The sequence below is a fragment of the Anabrus simplex genome, chromosome 7, assembly GCF_040414725.1.
Source record: "Anabrus simplex isolate iqAnaSimp1 chromosome 7, ASM4041472v1, whole genome shotgun sequence".
In the NCBI taxonomy this organism is placed as follows: domain Eukaryota; kingdom Metazoa; phylum Arthropoda; class Insecta; order Orthoptera; family Tettigoniidae; genus Anabrus; species Anabrus simplex.
Window position 1 is genome coordinate 129,467,272 of NC_090271.1, and position 21,225 is coordinate 129,488,496.

Below are 21,225 nucleotides of genomic sequence, written 5' to 3' on the forward strand. Positions count from 1 at the left end.
CACACTAGCTACAAAGGAGGTGGCGAATAGAGTGCAGAAGAACTTACTCTTTTACCACCAAGTAAGAACACTCCTCTGGGACAAAAAAAATGGCTGGTGATATTCAATCAATACTTCACACCGATCTTAACCTATGGTATCAAAACATGCACCCTCACTAAGAAGGACTCATCAAGGTTACAGGCATTTGAGGTGAAGTTTGTGGAGTCCACATTCCAAAAAACAAAACTGGACAAGTTAAGGAATGACATGGTGAGAAAGGAAGCCAGGACTGAGACACCACTGTTAGATCAGGTCATCACATTCAGACTGAGGTGGTTCAAGCATGTAATGAGGATGGAGCCAACAAGGACAGCTTAAACCTGAAGAAGCATGTGGCAGGTGAGAAGACCAAGAACCCATTGGATGGACATTGTAAAGATGGATCTTGCAGATTGGAGAACCCATATCTCAATAAGATGGAGAGGAAAAGACTTGCCAACAGTACCCGGGAAATTAGAACTCTAAAATGAAAATGATGATTATTATTACTGCGACAGCCTAATACAGTGTTCTCTCTTTCAATCTAGTTTCATTATGAGTTCTGAGACTTCAAAAAGGAAAAATCACACACATTTGAAAGTATGAAAGAGAAAAATGGGACTGTTTATTGCAGATTAGAACTGGATCCTCATTCATATTTGAGATCAGAAGCTAGCAGTAAAGGATCAAGGTCAAAATATAAAAAAGTAATACTTGTATACAAAAGAGATACCTCTAAAAACACTTTCGATGCGTTTTAAATTTTTCAGTGTTCCTGAAAGTTCCTTTGATGGACTCTTGGTTTGTGGAGATCCTGGAGGAATAGTATTTTCCAAGAGCTCTATCACATCACTCAGTTTGTCTGACCTCTCACTATCTTCATCGTACAGATACCTGCAACATTACAAATGAGAATAAAATCAGTGTGTGTTACTTTTGGGATAATTTGTACCATACGAAAGAAAGATTATCAAAACTATGATAGTACTAGAAGGCATCAATATTCTGTTTATGTACTGACTAGCTGATGTACCCATGCTTTGCTACGGAATTGTACATTGTATACAGAATTCTATGTTAGGTAGTGTATACGTTGTAAGACTGTAGTAAATTGCATAGCTCTTAACGTTACCCCAGAAATGTGGTGGGAAAGACACCATACGTCTTTTCTGATGTGAAGACCAGGTTAAGAAATTCTCCTTGTAATGCTAAGCCTTCTTGCTTACCATAAGTCACAATCAAGTTGGAGAGTTTTCATTATAATGGTAGACACTCACGCTTCACCTGCCTTTTTACATCCTCAGAAAGTCTGTCTTAGTGGTTTTCCCCACTGAAATAAACATACGTAATTAAAATGACATCAGTAGGAACTAGAGATGGGGAATCTGATTCATTCAAAAGAACCGATTCATTTGAAACGATTCACCAAAATGATTCGTTCATTTGATTCGTTCATTCGATTACCACGTGACAGAGAGCCGAAAGCAAAACCATGGACTCAGATGAACCATCCCGTTATGTTCTTTATAACTGCTACTGCTTTACAAGTTACGAGAAGTGAAATGTTCAAGGTAACTGCTAGCTTTTTAACAAGAGTAATATCCTTTTTTAGAGGTTACAGTCGAAAAATGCTACACAGCTGTCCGACTAATCCTTTCCAAACTTAAGTAGCTACCATTCTAAATACGACAATCGAATTTGAAATTTATAGTAGATATGAACATTTTTGTGGCCACGTTCCACACTATTAGTTCACAGTAGTTCATGAGAACGAGAACGGGAACGGGAACCTTGAAGCAAACTTAACCTAACATTTCGCAATGAGCTGGAAGTTGAGTGTATATTACAGTTCTGTGAAGTGTGTGACTTGAAACGACGTGATAATTTCTTATTTAAAAAAATAAAATATTTTTACCTGTAAGGTTAGGTTAGGAGTATTTGACTTGTCAACCGGACTTTAGTTCAGGTTAAGTGAAAAATAACAGAGTCGTTCTTCACAAGTTGTAATTGATTAAAAAATGGTGGATACCCGACTGGGCGATATGAATCAGAACGAACGAGGAACTAAGGAACGAGTTGCGGCTGTCGTCTCTCGGTTCAGCTTTCGATTCACAAACGAGTCAATTCATTTCGTTCACTGAATCATGATTCAATCGTTCAGTGCAATGATTCGTTCATTATGAATCACTCGTTCAAAATCTCCCCATCTCTAGTAGGAACGTCACGATTAAAAGCAATGCTATCATATGAAATACTCGATCAAATGAAAAACTGCACATTTTCTCTTTTAACGAACAGTACTATGCTGCCGATCTAACAGTCCAAAGTTTCAGAGCTGGAATGACCAGGCCGCAGACAGTTGCGAATACTCCTCAATCAATCAATCAATCAATCAATCAATCAATCAATCAATCAATCAATCAATCAATCAATCAATCAATCAATCAATCAATCAATCAATCAATCAAGGAAGTTGTTTCTATTCCCACCCCAACAGGGTAGCTTTTGTGCCATTATTCTGTTAAAGTGTGCACACTGCTCATTCCAGTCAGAGTAGGGATAGAATAGCTGGAATACTGCGATGGACCAGTGTGTTACGTACCAGCAGTATCAGAATATGTATGAACCAGGGAAACGGCATGGTAAAGAAGAAAGTTATCTAACTTCCCAGCTACTTCCCACCAATATTCAAGCAGGCTGTTATACTCCGTATGCAGCAGTAATTCCATCTATCGGAGATGAGTGGCAGCAGAAGTGACAAAGAACATCACAACAAACAAGGGTCAATTTTATTGTTGATCAATTTTATGAGCTTTTGATATTGTAGCCTTCACATTTAGTTTTCTTCCGACTCTGAGATACCACTCTTATCATAGTCAGTATGGTTAAAGTGAATAAAACATAAATGATTGGAAATTGTATTTCTATAAATTTTGTCATGTAGTACTTTTTGATAGGAGCAATATCATAGATATTTAAAAATTACATTTTGGGTGCCTTCCCCTAAACTACCATTTCATACAGGGTGAATAGAATTATTTATAGCCCAGAGTATAATTTCTTATTCCCTGACTCTAGATAATGATTTTCATTAAAATCTATTTACCCATTTTCTCGTGGCTTGGTGTTGATATGGACTTAGCAAAAAAAAAAATGCAAATTCATGAATATCTCTGTTATCATAGCCGGTATGGTAAAAATGTGTAAGACATAAATGATCGGGGATTTAATTCTATATAACTTTAGTTTTTTCCTTTTTAGTCCTCAGCCCGAAGGCTGGTTGGATCCTCAACAGTTCCGCCATAAGCTGTCATAGATGGCCTAGGCATCACTGAAGAGGCGTACTAGGGAAATGAGGAGTGAGGTCGTTTCCCGTTGCTTTCCTCACCGAGTCAGAAGTTGCTAGTACATATCAGTCTGCCAAGCCCACTGAAATGCAAGCACCAACTGACCCTATGAGCAATATTTTCACACCATTCATAGCAGGGACTGGCTGCAGAAGGAATGGCATTACTAGCATCACTCATACCTCAGTCACTTTCATATTGTCAAAGCCAAGGATAAAGCTGAGACAGATCAATGAAAGTAACAAAATTGCTCTAGCCCATACCAGAAGACATAGTGCACTGCAAACACTAGGTCCTGCCAGCAGTTATGTAATATTTATGCAGTATTTATAACAAATATTTGAGAATTAAATTTCAGGCCTTCCCCTAAACTACCATTTCACTCAGAGTAAATAAAATAATTTATAGCCTAGATTGTAGTGGCTCATTCCCCGACTTTACATACCAATTTTCATTAAATTCCCTTCAGCCATTTTCTCATGATGCACGTACGTACGTACAGACAGAGAGAAATGATGGGAAATTAAAAAGTGCATTTCCTTCTTACTGTGGACATGACCGATACAGAAATACCATTCTTTTAAAATTCTGAGCAATTTACAGACACAACTCTTATTTTATATTTATATATCAATCAATCAATCAATCAATCAATCAATCAATCAATCAATCAATCAATCAATCAATCAATCAATCAATCAATCAATCAATCAATCAATCAATCAATACTGATCTGCATTTAGGGCAGTTGCCCAGGTGGCAGATTTCCTATCTGTTGTTTTCCTAGCCTTTTCTTAAATGATTTCAATGAGAGTGGAAATTTATTGAACATCTCCTTTGTTAAGTTATTCCAATCCCTAACTCCCCTTCCTATAAATGAATATTTGCCCCAATTTGTCCTTCTGAATTCCAACTTTACCTTCATATTGTGATCTTTCCTACTTTTAAAAGACGCCACTCAAACTTATTTGTCTACTAATGTCATTTCACGCCATCTTTCAGCTGACAGCTCGGAACATACCCCTTACTGTCAGATTTTTTCATATGGACACTCGAGTTTAGGCTTTAATTACAAATGAACCAATAGGCCAATTGCAATGCGAGTTATACAAATATTTTCCTTGTTTAATTCCACATTGGCGTATATAAGACATTGTTTTTGACGTTCATTAAATATTCTTTATTTGTGGTTGTAATAAATAATGCCCGGGTTTTTAGCTTCTACTCTAGGAAGCGTCACTTAGGAATATATACAAGGAAATTTACTTGTCTCATGGTAATTAAATTTTTATATGTTATAACCACATGTATTTGTAGTGTAATACTTAAGTTACAATTTTTTTCAACCACCCAAAAAATGTTCTTATCATTTTTCTAAAGCAACTCTTTCTCAGCTCAGAATAAACGTACAGCAGCAAACTTGGGCTTGTTTTGAAGCACTCAGTCATGGTTATCAGAAACTACAACAACTGTAACCGTACAGTGTGGTACCGAATTTATGAAGAGTAATATTGAAGGGAGGTTTTGTGCACGCCAGACCGTGCGATTAACAGCAGGCCGGGTGGTGAAATCGGGCGCAGTGTTGCCGTGTACACTCACCCCGGGCAGTTGCGAAACGGAATGTCCGCGACCTTGGTTTGTCCGCAAGCTATTTTCAGTTGTCCTATGTTCTGCATATTGGCCATGTCACTTCAAGATGCCTCCGAGACTGCCGTTATCAGAGGGTGAACTTGCAATGATTTTAAGTGCTATTTGTTTCTTTCAATGTGAGGGGGAAAAAGTAGGGGACAAGAGGTTCCCTGTGTATCAGAAGGTGGCAGACTGTCTTGGATTATCGCTGTCGTCAGTGAAGAGAGTAGGAGCCGCTTCAAAGGAAAATGATGGAAATACGTCATCCTGGTCAAGAAAGAAGCAGTGTGTGAGACCGGGGCGTCCGAAAATCCATCTCAATGATTTTTACTTTGGACACAATACGAAGAAATATGCAAGATTTTTATATGAATAAGATATTTCCCATGCCTTTGCTGGCGAGATGTAGTGTTTACAGTGCACTATGTCTTCTGGTATGGGCTAGAATAAATTTGTTACTTTCATTGCCCTGTCTCTGTCTCATCCTTGGCTTTGACAATATGAAAGTGACTGAGGTATGAGCAATGCTAGTAATACAGTTCCTTATGCAGCCAGTCCCTGTTATGACTGGTGTGAAAATATTGCTCATAGGATCAGTTGGTGCATGCATTTCAGTGGGCTTGGCTGACTGATATGTAATAGCAACTTCTGGCTCGGTGAGGAAAGCAACGGGAAACTACCTCACTCCTCATTTCCCTAGTATGCCTCTTCAGTGACGTCTAGGTTGTTTATGACAGCTGTTGATGGAGCTGTGGAGGATCAAACCAGCTTTTGGGCTGAATACCCAACATACAACATACAAGATATTTCCCACAATTAAAACCTCCGCATGAAACTGTTAGAAAATATGGCGATTTTCCTGATATGTCAATTTCTATGCTTTTGAAAGTAGTTCAAAGCTTGGGATTCCGATTCAAAAAACTAAACAGGAAACCAGTGCTAATGAAATCTGTGACAGTTGCTGCATGCCGACATACCTACCTTAATACCAATATAAATGGTCCGTTATTGGACATTATAAATTTTCCAGCTAACTCATTCCTGGTTGCCAGCGTTTCGCCCTCGTGTGCTAGGCTGGGCTCATCAGTTGGTACCTAGCACACCTACCAAGACGCTGGCTAGTGCATACCGTGGAGGCCTGCTAGGTACCAACTGATGAGCCCAGCCTAGCACACGAGGGCGAAACGCTGGCAACCAGGAATGAGTTAGCTGGAAAATTTATAATGTCCAATAACGGACCATTTATATTGGTATTATAAATTTACTCATTCGGAACAAATATTTCAGATTCCCTATGGGAATCAACATCTATACCTACCTTAGACGAATTAGAGACTTAAGAGCACAAGGCTACAAGATCTTCTTTACATATGAGACCTGGTGCGGACAGAACCATACTATGAAATATGGGTGGCAAGAAAACGTGGTTGAAGCATTGGAAAACAACTTTGACAACTATAATCTGCAGAGAGGGTACATTCAGCAAATTTATGGATGGCGTGGAGGGTTCAAAACACCGTCTGGAGCTGGGAAACGCATCATAATTTTACACATCAGAAATGAAGAAGGATATCTTGACGGTGCAGAACTTTGTTTTATTGGCAAGAAAGGAAGTGGTGATTACCACAATGAGATAAACTCGACTCATTATGAAGAATGGTTCACAAAAGCCCTGAGTTTATTGCCTCAAAGGTCGGCTGTCGTTATAGATCAAGCTCCATATCATACGATGGTTGATCCCTCATCTAAAAACCCGAACATGTCATGGCTGAAACCTGAAATTATATCTTGGATATCAAAAAATATTTCACTACCACCTGGAGTTGATGATTATAACAAATTAACTAAATCAGAGTTGATTGTCCTTGCCAGGCCTTATTTTCAAACACCGGTAAAGTAGCTAGAACAACTGACTAAACGACTTTGACCAGATGTACAGCTTGTTTTGTTACCAGTGGCCCACTGCGAGTTTAATCCAATCGAGTTCTTTGGGCTTATGTAAAAGGGAAAATAGCAAAAACAAATATGCCTAACACATTAGAAAATAGGGAGGTATGGAAGCAATTAACGCTTTATGCTGAGAAGCCTTATGCACCGTGACCCCTGAACTCTGGAAACAATGTATTAAACACGCTAAACAAATTGAAGACCACTACTGGGAAAAAGGACTGTCTGAAAATGTCCCTTATTTCGAGCCAGTCAAAATCAACATGAATGACAGCAGCACCGATTCATCGGAACACAGTGATTTTTCAGACGAAGAAAATCGATAGAATTAAATATTGTAATATATGTAAATAATAATGCAAATAAGTCTTGTAAAAATTGTACAGTGTGTTATTTCTAAATTAGGAAGTCAACCATTTTTAAATCTGCCATTCAAGGTCCAAAGCCTTATCTCTGATTCCACTCCTTTACTCATATCATTAATATATATAAGAAAACATAAAGATCCAATAATACTGCCTTGAGGAATTCCCCTCTTAATTATTACAGGGTCAGATAAAGGTTCGCCAACTCTAATTCTCTGAGATCTATTTTCTAGAAATATAGCAACCCATTCAAGTCACTCTTTTGTCTAGTCCAATTGCACTCATTTTTGCCAGTAGTCTCCCATGATCCACCCTATCAAATGCTTTAGACAGGTCAATCGCGATACAGTCCATTTGGCCTCCTGAATCCAAGATATCTGCTATATCCCTTTCAGACCGTGTACGCACAATTGTGCGGGTTCGTATTTTATTTATCCCTGACTGTATTTGACGTTTTCTCGGCGCTAGACCGGACTGCAGTGATTGTGCGGGACACGTGGCGCGTATTTCAATTGCTTTTAGTTAGCGTTTGACCGCCAGGGCAAAGTAAGAAGAGTTTAAAAAGCACAGTTGATCGGCGAGATGGCGGGAAGCAGTAGTGCCAAAAGTAAGTATTTATTTATTGCGTTTATATTTATCTAGAAGCTTTATTGAATAGTGGAATATATTCAGTGAAGTGTGTATATTGGTTAGTGAATGTAAATTTTGAAGATACATCATCGTATGTGATACCACGAGGTTTTGAATTTTGATACGCACAATTGTGCGGGCTAGGTCTTCTTACAGACGATGCATAATGGAGTGCTGTGTTGTCACACTTGAGTTCTTGTGATATTGCTTTAGTATAATGTAATTTTTCATAATAAATCCTGTATGTCGTGACATTGCTTACACGAGCAAACAGAACTAGGTAGTAGTAAGGCCAAAAGTACTCATTTACATGCCTCATTTATTTTATATTTCAGAGTTCGAATCACTGGAAAATGACGAAGGAAAAATTTTTGAATTGCTAGAAGGAAGTGACTCTGAAATTGAAGGTCTCTCGGATGATGATGATGATAATTCTGCTGGTCTTCTTGAAAGACCAGAAGTGTTGTGCAATTCTGAAAGTGACAGTGAAGGAAATGAACCTGATGCAGTACCATCGCCAAAATTACCAGCACCCACTCCAAATTCTAGACCTTTACTATGGAGACGGAAGCCTTTTTTATCGAAACCTACACTGTCACCCTTTAATTACGTGGAAACAGTGGTAAGCACTAGTTTTATTTTTAATTTCATTTTGTAGATTAACAGAAAGTATTCAATGGCCTCAGATGTTTTTTTTTCATTTTTTCAGGACCACACAGTCAAGAGGCCATTGGAATATTTCTTAGAATACTTCCCAGATGACTTTTTTGAAACTACTGCCTACTACACCAACAATTACTCATTGTCTAAGAATGGAAAAGAATTGAAAACTAGTGCATCCGAAATTAAAAAATTCTTTGGAGTAAATATAGTTATGGGGAATATTCTGTATCCACGAATAAGAATGTATTGGCGTGATGATGTACGATTGGACATTGTGGCATCTGCAATAGCTAGAGACAGGTTTTTCCATCTTAGACAGTGTTTACATTTTGTGGAGACAGTTGCACTTTAAGCAAGCCTCGGACCTATGGGAGTAATGGAGTCCCACTCCCATTTGACAGGCGAGGGACTCCTTGGAAACAACTTGGCAAACGAAATGGAATTCGATGGGGAGCTATCAATATTAATGGGGCTTATGGAAGAAAGAAGGTAGAACTGGCTGAGTCAGCAAAGAGGATGCATCTGGATGTGCTAGGAGTAAGTGATATTCGGGTAAGGGGAGATAAGGAGGAAGAGATAGGAGATTATAAAGTGTACTTGACGGGTGTTAGAAAGGGAAGGGCAGAGTCTGGGGTAGGGCTCTTTATCAGGAATACCACTGCACGCAACATAGTTTCTGTTAGGCACGTAAATGAGCGAATGATGTGGGTAGATTTGTCAGTGGGAGGAATTAGGACAAGGATTGTGTCTGTGTATTCACCATGTGAGGGTGCAGATGAGGATGAAGTTGACAAGTTTTATGAAGCATTGAGAGACATTGTGGTCAGGGTCAACAGCAAGGATAGAATAGTGCTAATGGGCGATTTCAATGCGAGAGTTGGGAATAGAACTGAAGGATACGAAAGGGTGATTGGTAAATGTGGGGAAGATATGGAAGCTAATGGGAATGGGAAGCGTTTGCTGGACTTCTGTGCTAGTATGGGTTTAGCTGTTACGAATACATTCTTCAAGCATAAGGCTATTCACCGCTACACATGGGAGGCTAGGGGTACCAGATCCATAATAGACTATATCTTAACAGACTTTGAATTCAGGAAATCTTTTAGGAATGTACGAGTTTTTCGGGGATTTTTCGATGATACAGACCACTATCTGATCTGTAGTGAACTAAGAATCTCTAGGCCTAGGGTAGAGAAAGTGAAATCTGTCTGCAAACGAATAAGGGTAGAAAATCTCCAGGACGAGGAAATTAGACAGAAGTACATGGATATGATTAGTGAGAAGTTTCGAACAGTAGACAGTAAGCAGGTTCAGGATATAGAAAGTAAATGGGTGGCATACAGGGATGCTGTAGTAGAAACAGCAAGGGAATGTCTAGGAACAACTGTGTGTAAAGATGGGAAAAGGCGAACATCTTGGTGGAATGATGAAGTGAGAGCAGCCTGTAAACGTAAAAAGAAGGCTTATCAGAAATGGCTCCAAACAAGGGCCGAGGCAGACAGGGATTTGTACGTAGATGAAAGAAACAGAGCGAAACAAATAGTTCTTGAATCCAAAAAGATGTCATGGGAAGATTTTGGTAATAACCTGGAAAGGCTAGGTCAAACAGCAGGGAAACCTTTCTGGACAGTAATAAAGAATCTTAGGAAGGGAGGAAAAAAGGAAATGAACAGTGTTTTGAGTAATTCAGGTGGACTCATAATAGATCCCAGGGAATCACTGGACAGGTGGAGGGAATATTTTGAACATCTTCTCAATGTAAAAGGAAATCATCATGGTGGTGTTGCAAACAGCCAAGCTCATGGGGAGGAGGAAAATGATGTTGGTGAAATTATGCTTGAGGAAGTGGAAAGGATAGTAAACAAACTCCATTGTCATAAAGCAGCAGGAATAGATGAAATTAGCCCTGAAATGGTGAAGTATAGTGGGAAGGCAGGGATGAAATGGCTTAATAGAGTAGTAAAATTAGCGTGGAGTGTTGGTAAGGTACCTTCATACTGGACAAAAGCAGTAATTGCACCTATCTGTAAGCATGGGAACAGGAAGGATTGCAATAACTATCGAGGTATCTCATTGATTAGTATACCAGGCAAAGTATTCACTGGCATCTTGGAAGGGAGGGTGCGATCAGTCGTTGAGAGGAAGTTGGATGAAAACCAGTGTGGTTTCAGACCACAGAGAGGCTGTCAGGATCAGATTTTCAGTATGCGCCAGGTAATTGAAAAATGCTACGAGAGGAATAGGCAGTTGTGTTTATGTTTCATAGATCTAGAGAAAGCATATGACAGGGTACCGAGGGAAAAGATGTTCGCTATACTGGGGGACTATGGAATTAAAGGTAGATTATTAAAATCAATCAAAGGCATTTATGTTGACAATTGGGCTTCAGTGAGAATTGATGGTAGAATGAGTTCTTGGTTCAGGGTACTTACAGGAGTTAGACAAGGCTGTAATCTTTCACCTTTGCTGTTTGTAGTTTACATGGATCATATGCTGAAAGGTATAAAATGGCAGGGAGGAATTCAGTTAGGTGGAAATGTAGTAAATAGTTTGGCCTATGCTGACGACTTGGTCTTAATGGCAGACTGTGCCGAAAGCCTGCAGTCTAACATCTTAGATCTTGAAAATAGGTGCTATGAGTATGGTATGAAAATTAGCCTCTCGAAGACTAAATTGATGTCAGTAGGTAAGAAATTCAACAGAATTGAATGTCAGATTGGTGATACAAAGCTAGAACAGGTCGATAATTTCAAGTATTTAGGTTGTGTTTTTTCCCAGGATGGCAATATAGTAAGCGAGATTGAATCAAGGTGTAGTAAAGCTAATGCAGTGAGCTCGCAGTTGCGATCAGCAGTATTCTGTAAGAAGGAAGTCAGCTCCTAGACGAAACTATCTTTACATCGGTCTGTTTTCAGACCAACTTTGCTTTACGGGAGCAAAAGCTGGGTGGACTCAGGATATCTTATTCATAAGTTAGAAGTAACAGACATGAAAGTAGCAAGAATGATTGCTGGTACAAACAGGTGGGAACAATGGCAGGAGGGTACTCGGAATGAGGAGATAAAGGCTAATTTAGGAATGAACTCGATGGATGAAGCTGTACGCATAAACCGGCTTCGGTGGTGGGGTCATGTGAGGCGAATGGAGGGGGATAGGTTACCTAGGAGAATAATGGACTCTGTTATGGAGGGTAAGAGAAGTAGAGGGAGACCAAGACGACGATGGTTAGACTCTGTTTCTAATGATTTAAAGATAAGAAGTATAGAACTAAATGAGGCCACAACACTAGTTGCAAATCGAGGATTGTGGCGACGTTTAGTAAATTTTCAGAGGCTTGCAGACTGAACGCTGAAAGGCATAACAGTCTATAATGATAATGTATGTATGTATGTATGTAGTTGCAGTGAATTCTGAAGAAGTTTCAACTAACAGACTGTGGAAGGTGCAACCAATTATTGACACTGTTCGTAAGAAATGTCTTGCCATCCCACGTGAATCCAAGTCCTACTCGGTCGATGAACAAATGATCCCGTTTACTGGGCGGTGTAAGCTCAGACAGTATGTGAAGAATAAATCAAGGCCAGTAGGACTAAAGAATTTCGTTATTACTACCTCTTTTGGATTAGTAGTAGACTTCGAAATTTACCAGGGCACAACCACACCATTACCAGAGAGACAATTGGGACTAGGGCCTTCAGTAGTTCTGCGATTAGTACAGACTCTCCCACCTGGTAGTTATGTATATTTTGATCGCTTCTTCACAACCGTGGGACTGATGGATAAGTTGATAGAACTTAATCTGGAGGGTACAGGCACCATCATGCTTAATAGGTTGAAAGGGGTACATTTCAGTCATGATTCAAAGCTTAGACAGGGTGACTATGAAGAATTTTGTAGAAGCGATGAGAAGTTGGTAGCAGTGAAATGGCGAGATAGCAAGTGTGTTACACTTTTGTCAACATGTAGTGGAGCAGAACCAGTGGCAAATGTGAAAAGATGGTCTAAGAAAGAGGGAAAATATAATGAGGTACCATGTCCCTTTGTTGTACGCTGTTACAATCCATGTATGGGTGGTGCTGATATTTGTGACCAGCAAATGGAGTGCTACCATACATGGATAAAAACCAAGAAATGGACCCTCAAGGTATCCCTGCATTTCTTGGACCTCGCCTTGGTAAATGCATGGATGGAATACCGGGAGGATTGCAGAAAGGCTCATATTCCTGCCAAGGATAATTTGGACTTGCTTGCGTTTCGAACAGCTGTCTCAGAAGCCCTAATTGCTGCACCAACCAAAAAACGTAGACATTCAACAGAAGATGACTGCTCCAGCACTGACGCATCGAGAACTAGAGTCGCGAAAATCCCTGGTCTGGACAAGAGACTCGATGGCTATGACCACTGGCCTGTAGTTGATGAATTAAAATCGGCAAGGTGCTGCCGCCAAAAGGACTGCAAGAGTCGAACTCGTACACGATGTACGAAGTGTAATGTGTGTTTGTGTTTGAACAAGGATTTTAACTGCTTTAAGTTGTTTCATACTATGAATTAGAACATTTGAACATGTACTGAGCTGAATTTTTCTGTGTGTGTAATGTGTGAAGTAAGTCCTGACACGCACAATTGTGTGGGTCCTTTTTTTTTTTTTCGGATGTTAGTTTTAATTTTCTAAAATAAACTATCAATATGTGTATTGAGGAGCATTTTAGTCAGTTTTTGACATACAAACAAAAATTCACACCCCCAGTTTTCTTTCAGGTCTGAAAGGGTTATCTTGCTGGAAACCTACAAGTTGAGCTTAAGTAGAATAACCTTTCCTAAAACCGAACTGCCTTCTATTGAAACAGTTATTAATTTTGCAAACATGTCTAATATAATCAGAAAGGATGCCTTCCTAAATCTTACATACAACGTATGTCAAACTTACTGGCCTGTAATTTTTGGCTTTATGTCTATCACCCTTTCCTTTATACACAGGGGCTACTATAGCAACTCTCCATTCATTTGGTATAGTTTCTTCAACCAAACAATAATCAAATAAGTACTTCATATAATATGTCTATCATCCTTTCCTTTATACACACGGGCTACTATAGCAACTCTCCATTCATTTGGTACAGCTCCTTCAACCAAACAATAATCAAATGAGTACTTCAGATATGGTGCTATATCCCAACCCACAGTCTTTAGTATATCCCCAGAAATGTTATCAATTCCAGCCAATTTTCTAGTTATATATAGATGGTAAGTTTTTAGGGAGGAGTTATCTTGCATTTTCTATGGTTGGAGTAATTATAACATTTTAGGCTCAATACACCAAAACACTATTTAAAACACTGTTTATGATCAAAATTAACATACAGAATCTCTTTCAATATTTTATTATGAATTACCTGAGCTTCTTCAAGAGTTTGCAAGCAGTCCCTCTAAGCTTGTGAGACAGTCCACATATTGCTGCCATCACCAAGCTGTCCAGATTCTGAAAGTTGAAGAATTCCAAAGTTTCAATAACTTGCAGTCCACATGTACCCAATAGCTACAAATGACCAAATACTAATTTTGAGCAGTTTACTACCAAATAAACCATCCTGATTTCAACAACTGCAATAAGACAGTTATTTATGAGTGAAAGTGTTTTATTTATGATACATATGATTCACAAATCACAGGAACTATTATTTTTACACTTGAGAATTTGGAAACCCCCAGGGTGGGGGCTGGTAGAATACATCCACGGTGTCCCGTTCCTGCCATAAGAGACAAATGAAAGGGGATGGACCCCCAGGGACTCTCATCTTTGGAGTGCAGGTGGACAACCATGGGGCTCTTACATGGTCTAGCATGGCTTTCACATACCAGCCACCTCAGAAAACAAAAAATTGCAAGATTGTGGAAATATCAATTTTCCAGTCATGCAATGACAAAAAAACACACCAGTAAACAGTACAAAATACAGTATGAACTTCCTCGATTTAATAATACATGGAAAGATTTCTGGAAAATGGTTTCAGAAAAACAATTATATTTCTTCGCCATAATGAAACATCAAACCTTCAATGAACACACCATGGCACATCGTAATGATAATATGGTAAACTAACTTGTAATCGTGGTTACTTAATTTGAGAACTGGAAAAGATCCAGATTAAATCAGCAAGTTTTGTTCTGGGTGATTTCCGACAAACTAGTAGTGTTGCATAAGACTATTTTCATGTTTTTTACCCGTATTGAACTTAATACTAATTGTTTCAATTCTTGTTTTATTTTCCACCTAATTCAATTCATAAAAATGTTTATTGTCTCTCGAAGGACATTTTATTATAATATACAAGGTCAGACAAATTATTTTTAAGAAATAATATGACGCAAAATTCTTTTAGACGAACATTTTAATTTTCAAAGTGATTTTAGTATGTGTACATATGTTTTATCTAATATCTTTGTAATGTAAATATCTAATATCTTTGTAATGTAAATATAATGAATCCACAGTGTCAATGCTATTAAGAGTTGTCAATACAATTTATGTAAATTTGATAAGGTCTTCAGACCAAATTTTGCTTTTAGGATTAAACAAGGCTGATGATGTCCTATAAAAGAGGGGTGAAACGTGTACCTTAAAAATCTGGTAGTTTCTATGTCCATTTGACCACGTAACAGTGGAAAGAATTGTACTGAATAGGTGGAGTAATAAAATACTCCTAGTGTAAACTTAGTGATATTCTGTAGCTGTTTTCAATACGGAACAATGACGAGAATAATGGTTTGTAATACATTAAAAAAACCGAAGAGTTTTTCCTCAGATAAGTCTCATACTGTGGTGAACAGAGATCTGATCCCCAGAATCCAAAGAAATTTAAAATCTATCCTTAAAAATTCTACTTTTCTATTTAAAGAACAAGAACAACAGAAACTGATAAACATGAACCTGAAAATACCTAATGCAAAGGCTCTGCCCAAAATACATAAAAATAACATACCCATCCAACCAATCATAAATAGCAGGAATAGCCCCTCTTATAACACACCACAATTTACACACCAATTTCTAAAAAAACATTACAAATTTAATAATACTTCTTCAGTCAAAAATTTGATAGAATTCTGTGAGAGATTAAAAAAGTTCAACCTGCAGCTGCCCCATCACAAAATAATCTCGTTTGATATTAATAACATGTATTCAAACATACCTATTAATGAAACAGTCAAAATAAGTAAATCCAATGGATCCAAATATAGCAATTTAAGTAAGCTAGAAATAGAAAGAATTTATTAAATTTGTATTGAACAACAACTACTTCTCATTCAATAATAAAATTTATCACCAATTAAGCTTGGCTATGAGGGACCCCAGCTCAGGGATACTGGTCAATATACATATGGATAACTTGGAAGAATCTAAAATTAAACCAAATATAGAAGGACTATGCCTTTGGCTGAGGTACGTGGATGACACGCTTGTAATAATAACCACCAAAAAAATAATAGTATAAAAATTCTAGAATTTTTAAATAGGGCAGACAGTTGTATAAAATTCACCAAGGAAGACAAAAACAATGGTTCATTAAATTTTCTAGATGTGAGTGTAACACACACAGATTTAAGATCTGATTTTCAGATATACAGAAAACTGACACACACCCCAATTACAATAAAAAATTATTCCCTTCATCCGAAATCCCATAAACAGGCATCCTCTTCCAGCCTGGTCTATAGAACCTTCAAAACACCTTTACCACCTGTTAATTTAAGGAAAGAACTTAGATTTATAAAAGAACTAGCACAAAACAGAGACGATAAATCGAATCATTAACAAAGTCAAACTTAAGTTGGCCACTAATCTTACTCCAGAAAATACTAAAAAATCAAAATATGCAACTTTCACTTACATCAATCCTGTGATTCACCAAATTACAAATTCCTTGAAAAAACAAGATTTATAAGTAGACTTCAAGACACATAACACTAATAAAAACATTTTCTTCAACCATAATACAGTTAATTTAAATAACGATGAATATCAGGGATCTGGAATATATAGGTTGACATGCACACAGTGTAATTTCTCATATGTTTGCCAAACTGGGCGCAGCTTTACTACAAGATAGTACAGGTATACGCGAACCTTTTCTTGATACCTGAGCTCCCTAGTGCTGAAGTGGCAGACCTCGGTTATCTTCGAGATTTGTATGGCAACCTTTGAAACACAAACTATGAATCGCTTATGCATCGCCGTGTGAAATCTGGCGTACACTTCACGTACTAGTACTGTTGTTGTTTACACAGCAAAGCCAAACTAATAGAATTCATGCTAGGAACAAGATTCGCATTGAGAAATGTCATATAATGCTATATAATGTGTGTGTGACACAGTTGTTGGCTTAAGATAATAAAAGTTTAGTAAATTAATATTGATCGATCACATTATCAATTCAATTCAGATTTCATTTCCATTCAGTTGGCAGTATAACCGGAACCAGCAAAGCTCCCTCATTACTCCTCACCTCCCGTAAAACTTGGGATCAAGAAAAGGTTCACGTATAGTACATGGAACACTATAACGCATTAAAACATACCAAATATTCCGCAATGGCCAATCATATGAAAGAGACCGGCCATCAATTTAGTACAGTAGACAGGGAACTCAAAAATAATAAAAAAAGGATTGATAAAGGGAAGTTAATGACAGAGTATGAAAACATTTATTTGGATTAGTATTTCAATAAAGAAAAAACCTGAACAATGCAATCGAAATAAAAAGGCCGTTAATAGAGCAATTGCAAAAATTGCAACAAGTTCTCAAATCAGAAAATAGTAAAACCTTCAAAATATTCAATCGTAAACCTTCCAACATGTTAACAAACACAAATCCCACCTCGAAATACACAGCGACCCCCCACCACAAGCCAAGTCAGTATCCAAAATCCAGCCCACAGTTCCTTCCACTACGCCCCCCACTTGCCATCCACATGTTACACCAGTGCTTAATGCTCCGCCCACAGTGCCTTTCCCCTACGCCTCCTACTCGCCCTCCTCCACACCTGCCCCATGCATATAACACAAGAAGCAGAAACACGATAACATATAGTCTCAGTACTGCAAAAAGCACAGCTAGGCACTAAAGCGTGAATAAAGAGGTAAGTGAAATTTCAACCACAAGAATCTCTCATTACAACTACAAACAACATACTCATAATATTCTTTTGTTACAGACACATTCATCCACAAATGTTGCAGTAAAACAATACATCAGCAACTAAACAACATTTATTGGTGTCCCTTTTAATCACGCTTCGATAACAAACAGATCAGTGTTAAAATAGGCTGACTCAAACCAGGTGAACAACGGGGAGGTCTACTAGTACATCCAACAGACCACAAACCTTCAAAGCACAATCTTTTAATAATGTAGTGGTTTCTCAACTAAACTGAAAGTATAACAAAAGAGAAAAATATTGCAAGTTTAATCCTCTAACATCATTAATTTCAAATAGGACATTTAAACTTACAAAAATAACTTACATATCTGCCAACATTACAAAACCAAAAATCAGGAGATTTTGATATGAAAATCAGGAAAAATCAGGAGATACAATCGGTCAAAACTGCTTATTCTACGTGTCTTGCACAATACATATATTATCCTAGCAAGCTCAATGCATCATCTCGTCAAGTCCACATTTAAATTAACACATATTTCCAGTGAAACTGAGTAGAATCAAAATCCACAAATATTTTACTCTCATATGTATTCATGTTCAGTGATACCTAAATACTCGTATACAACAATGGAATATTTGTAAGAACATGTATGGTATGGTAGGCATATCTTCCATCTTACTGATTTACAGAAACTTCTCCATCAGTAGAAAATTTCTGTTGATTAAAAGAACAGCAGTAGCAGATTTTGCCTATCTGAGGAAATCTCTGTCAAAGGTTTGTTGAAAGCAGTTGCGCTGTAGCCTTGATTTTACTGTCAACAACCTCTCCAAGTTTTCATCACCAATAGATGACTTGAACTGTGTTCGTGTTTTAGTCACCTGACTAAATATCCTCTCACATTCAGTGTTTCTGTGAGGGATTGTTAAAATACCAAGAATAACACGAACTAATCTATCAGTGAAGTATGTTCAAACTGATGAGAAAAATTCCTCCTTCTCGCCATGCTTCAGATGCTTTACAAATTGGGAAGTGCAACTACCACTGACCAAGTCACAATCATTCTTCTGCTTTCCCCTGCTGTGGTAATCGACTTCCAAAAGAGAGGATGATTTAACCACTGAAGGTTGTAAAAATTTTGATATCAAATTCTTTAATGTGTCCAGTATCAGATTTTGCAGTAAATGGATGTGACGCACACTTGATGCAAAATTAAATTTGATTTATTAAATGTAGGTATAACAATTGATAAAAACAGGCATAAAGGCTTATTTAAATTTGATGACAGGAACATAAAAATCCTTTCTTCACGAGACAGACTGCACTTAATGAAGGAATCCTGTTTAGTTGTTTTGGGTGAAGAAGTACATGGGACTGGTGATTCATTGGTTCCTTTCCTCGAAGGGGCAGCACCCTCTACTGACGTTTGTTTCATCTTTGGAATATGTTAAGTTTTGAGACTTCTAAGCTGACCTGTCTTACCAGACTTCACTTCATAATTGAGCAGACTGGACAAAGGCTGCCACTGTTCCAACAACATGGATAAACATTTGCCCACAGAAAGCCACCGGGTGCACACGTGCTTTAAAATTTTCCTTGTCTCGACATTGTACATTTAGCTTTACATCTCACCGACACAAATAGGTCTTATGGCGACAATGGGATAGGACAGAGCTGGGAGTGGGAAGGAAGTAGCTGTAGCCTTAATTAAGGTAGAGGCGTAACATTTGTCTGGTGTGAAAATGGGAAACCATGGAACTCGCCCGGTGCTTAACAGTTTAAAGATGTCAAAATTGGTATTTGGAATCTCCATTAAAAACAAAGAAACACATTTTTTTGTTTTCGGAAAATTCACTTAAGGGGGGGGGGGGGTAATAATAAGTGAAAAAGGGGTTAAATCCTTTTTATGAGGATACTTATATCTCTACCGACATGAAATTTAGTACATGGAATCTCCTTTAAAAATAAACACGTATGTTTTTTGTTTTCTGAAAATCCACACAAAAGGGGGGAGGGGTGAAAAGAAGTGGAAATGGGGGTGAATTTTTAAACTGAGTATATCTCAAAACTCATGATGTAAAAATTGGTATTTGAAATTTCCTTTAAAAATAAACTCACATTTTTTTGTTTTCAAGGAATCTCTACTTAGGGGGTTAAAAGAAGTGAAAATTGGGTGAATTTTTGAAATTAGTATATCTCAAAAACTTAACATGTTATAGACGTAAAAACTGCTATCTAAAGTAATCTTTAAAATGAAACATGTATTTTTTTTCTCAGAAAATCCACTTAAGGGATGGGGGGTGAAAAGTACTGAAGAAGTGGTTGAATCTTTTAGTTGGAATTCTTATATCTCGAAAAAAGAATAAGTTACGGACGTGAAAATTGGTATTTGGTACCTCCTTTAAAAGTAAAGTAACTCCTTTTTAATTGTTTTTGGAAAATCCACTTCAGGGAGTGAAAAGGACTGAAAATTGGTTCAATTCTTTTTATGAGGATACATATAGCTCAAAAACTTAAAATGTAACAAACGTGAAAATTGGTATTTGGAATCTCCTTCAAAAATGAAGAAATACGCATTTTTTGTATTTGGATAATCCAGTAAGAGGGATTAAAAGAAGTGAAAATAGGGTGAATTTTTACAAAGAGTGTCTCAAAAACGTAACATGTTACAGACGTAACCGTTGGTATTTAGGATCTCCTTTAAAATAAACACATATTTTTTGTTTTCATAAAATCCACTTAAGGTGTGGAAAGAATTGAAAAATTGGGTACATTTCAAAAATATATTTATAGTATTATATCTCAAAAACGTAACATGTACCGAAATTTGGTATTTGGAATCTCCTTTAAAAGTAAAGAAACATGTATTTTTGTTTTCGGATAATCCACTTAAACGAGGGAGAAAAGAAGTGAAGGAGTTGAATTCTGATACAAATATCTCGAAAACTGAAGATGTTACAGACTCCTACTTTCAGATAATATCTTAGTGGAGTACCGAGGAATGATTACTATTATCAAATTACGAAATCCACGCGAGCGAAACCGCGGGTAACAGCTAATCAAGTAATAAATTAAAATTCGCCAGATTTGCCTCCAAATGTCTCCTAAAATTTCTTAGAAAATTCACTAGTTGCTAACTTTGAAATTTTTTCACTAAATTAAAGACTTCAAATCTAGCGTCTAGTCTCTAGAATAGACTAGACTGATGCAAATGAACACGAACATAGCACGTGAGAATGAGAGCTTGACAATCGATGTACTCGTCACGATATACAGGTTTCAATAAACATCGCACATTCGTGCACGTTTTTCGTATTAATAAACGTCGATATTTCATTTGAAAGCGGCCAAAGATTGAAGGACTTCCGGCCATTGGCATACAAAGCTGAAATGGTGGGATTTGAATGTTTGAAGTTCACCAAAAAAATAAGCTGAAATCGGGAGAAATAATAGAATAATCGGGA

The 21,225-nt window shown here is 37.6% G+C and overlaps 1 protein-coding gene across 6 annotated transcripts in view; it reads right to left on the reverse strand.

Moving 5' to 3' along the window:
• LOC136877349 (uncharacterized) overlaps nt 1–21,225 on the reverse strand; it is a 264,500-nt gene that overhangs the window by 38,227 nt on the left and 205,048 nt on the right. For all 6 annotated transcript variants that reach the window (XM_067151317.2, XM_067151316.2, XM_067151313.2 and 3 more), the window contains 2 exons: nt 13,996–14,081; nt 755–915 (listed from right to left, as the gene is read on the reverse strand). In XM_067151317.2, coding sequence (XP_067007418.2) covers nt 755–915; nt 13,996–14,081 — 247 coding nt within the window. The remainder of the gene's footprint in view (nt 1–754; nt 916–13,995; nt 14,082–21,225) is intronic.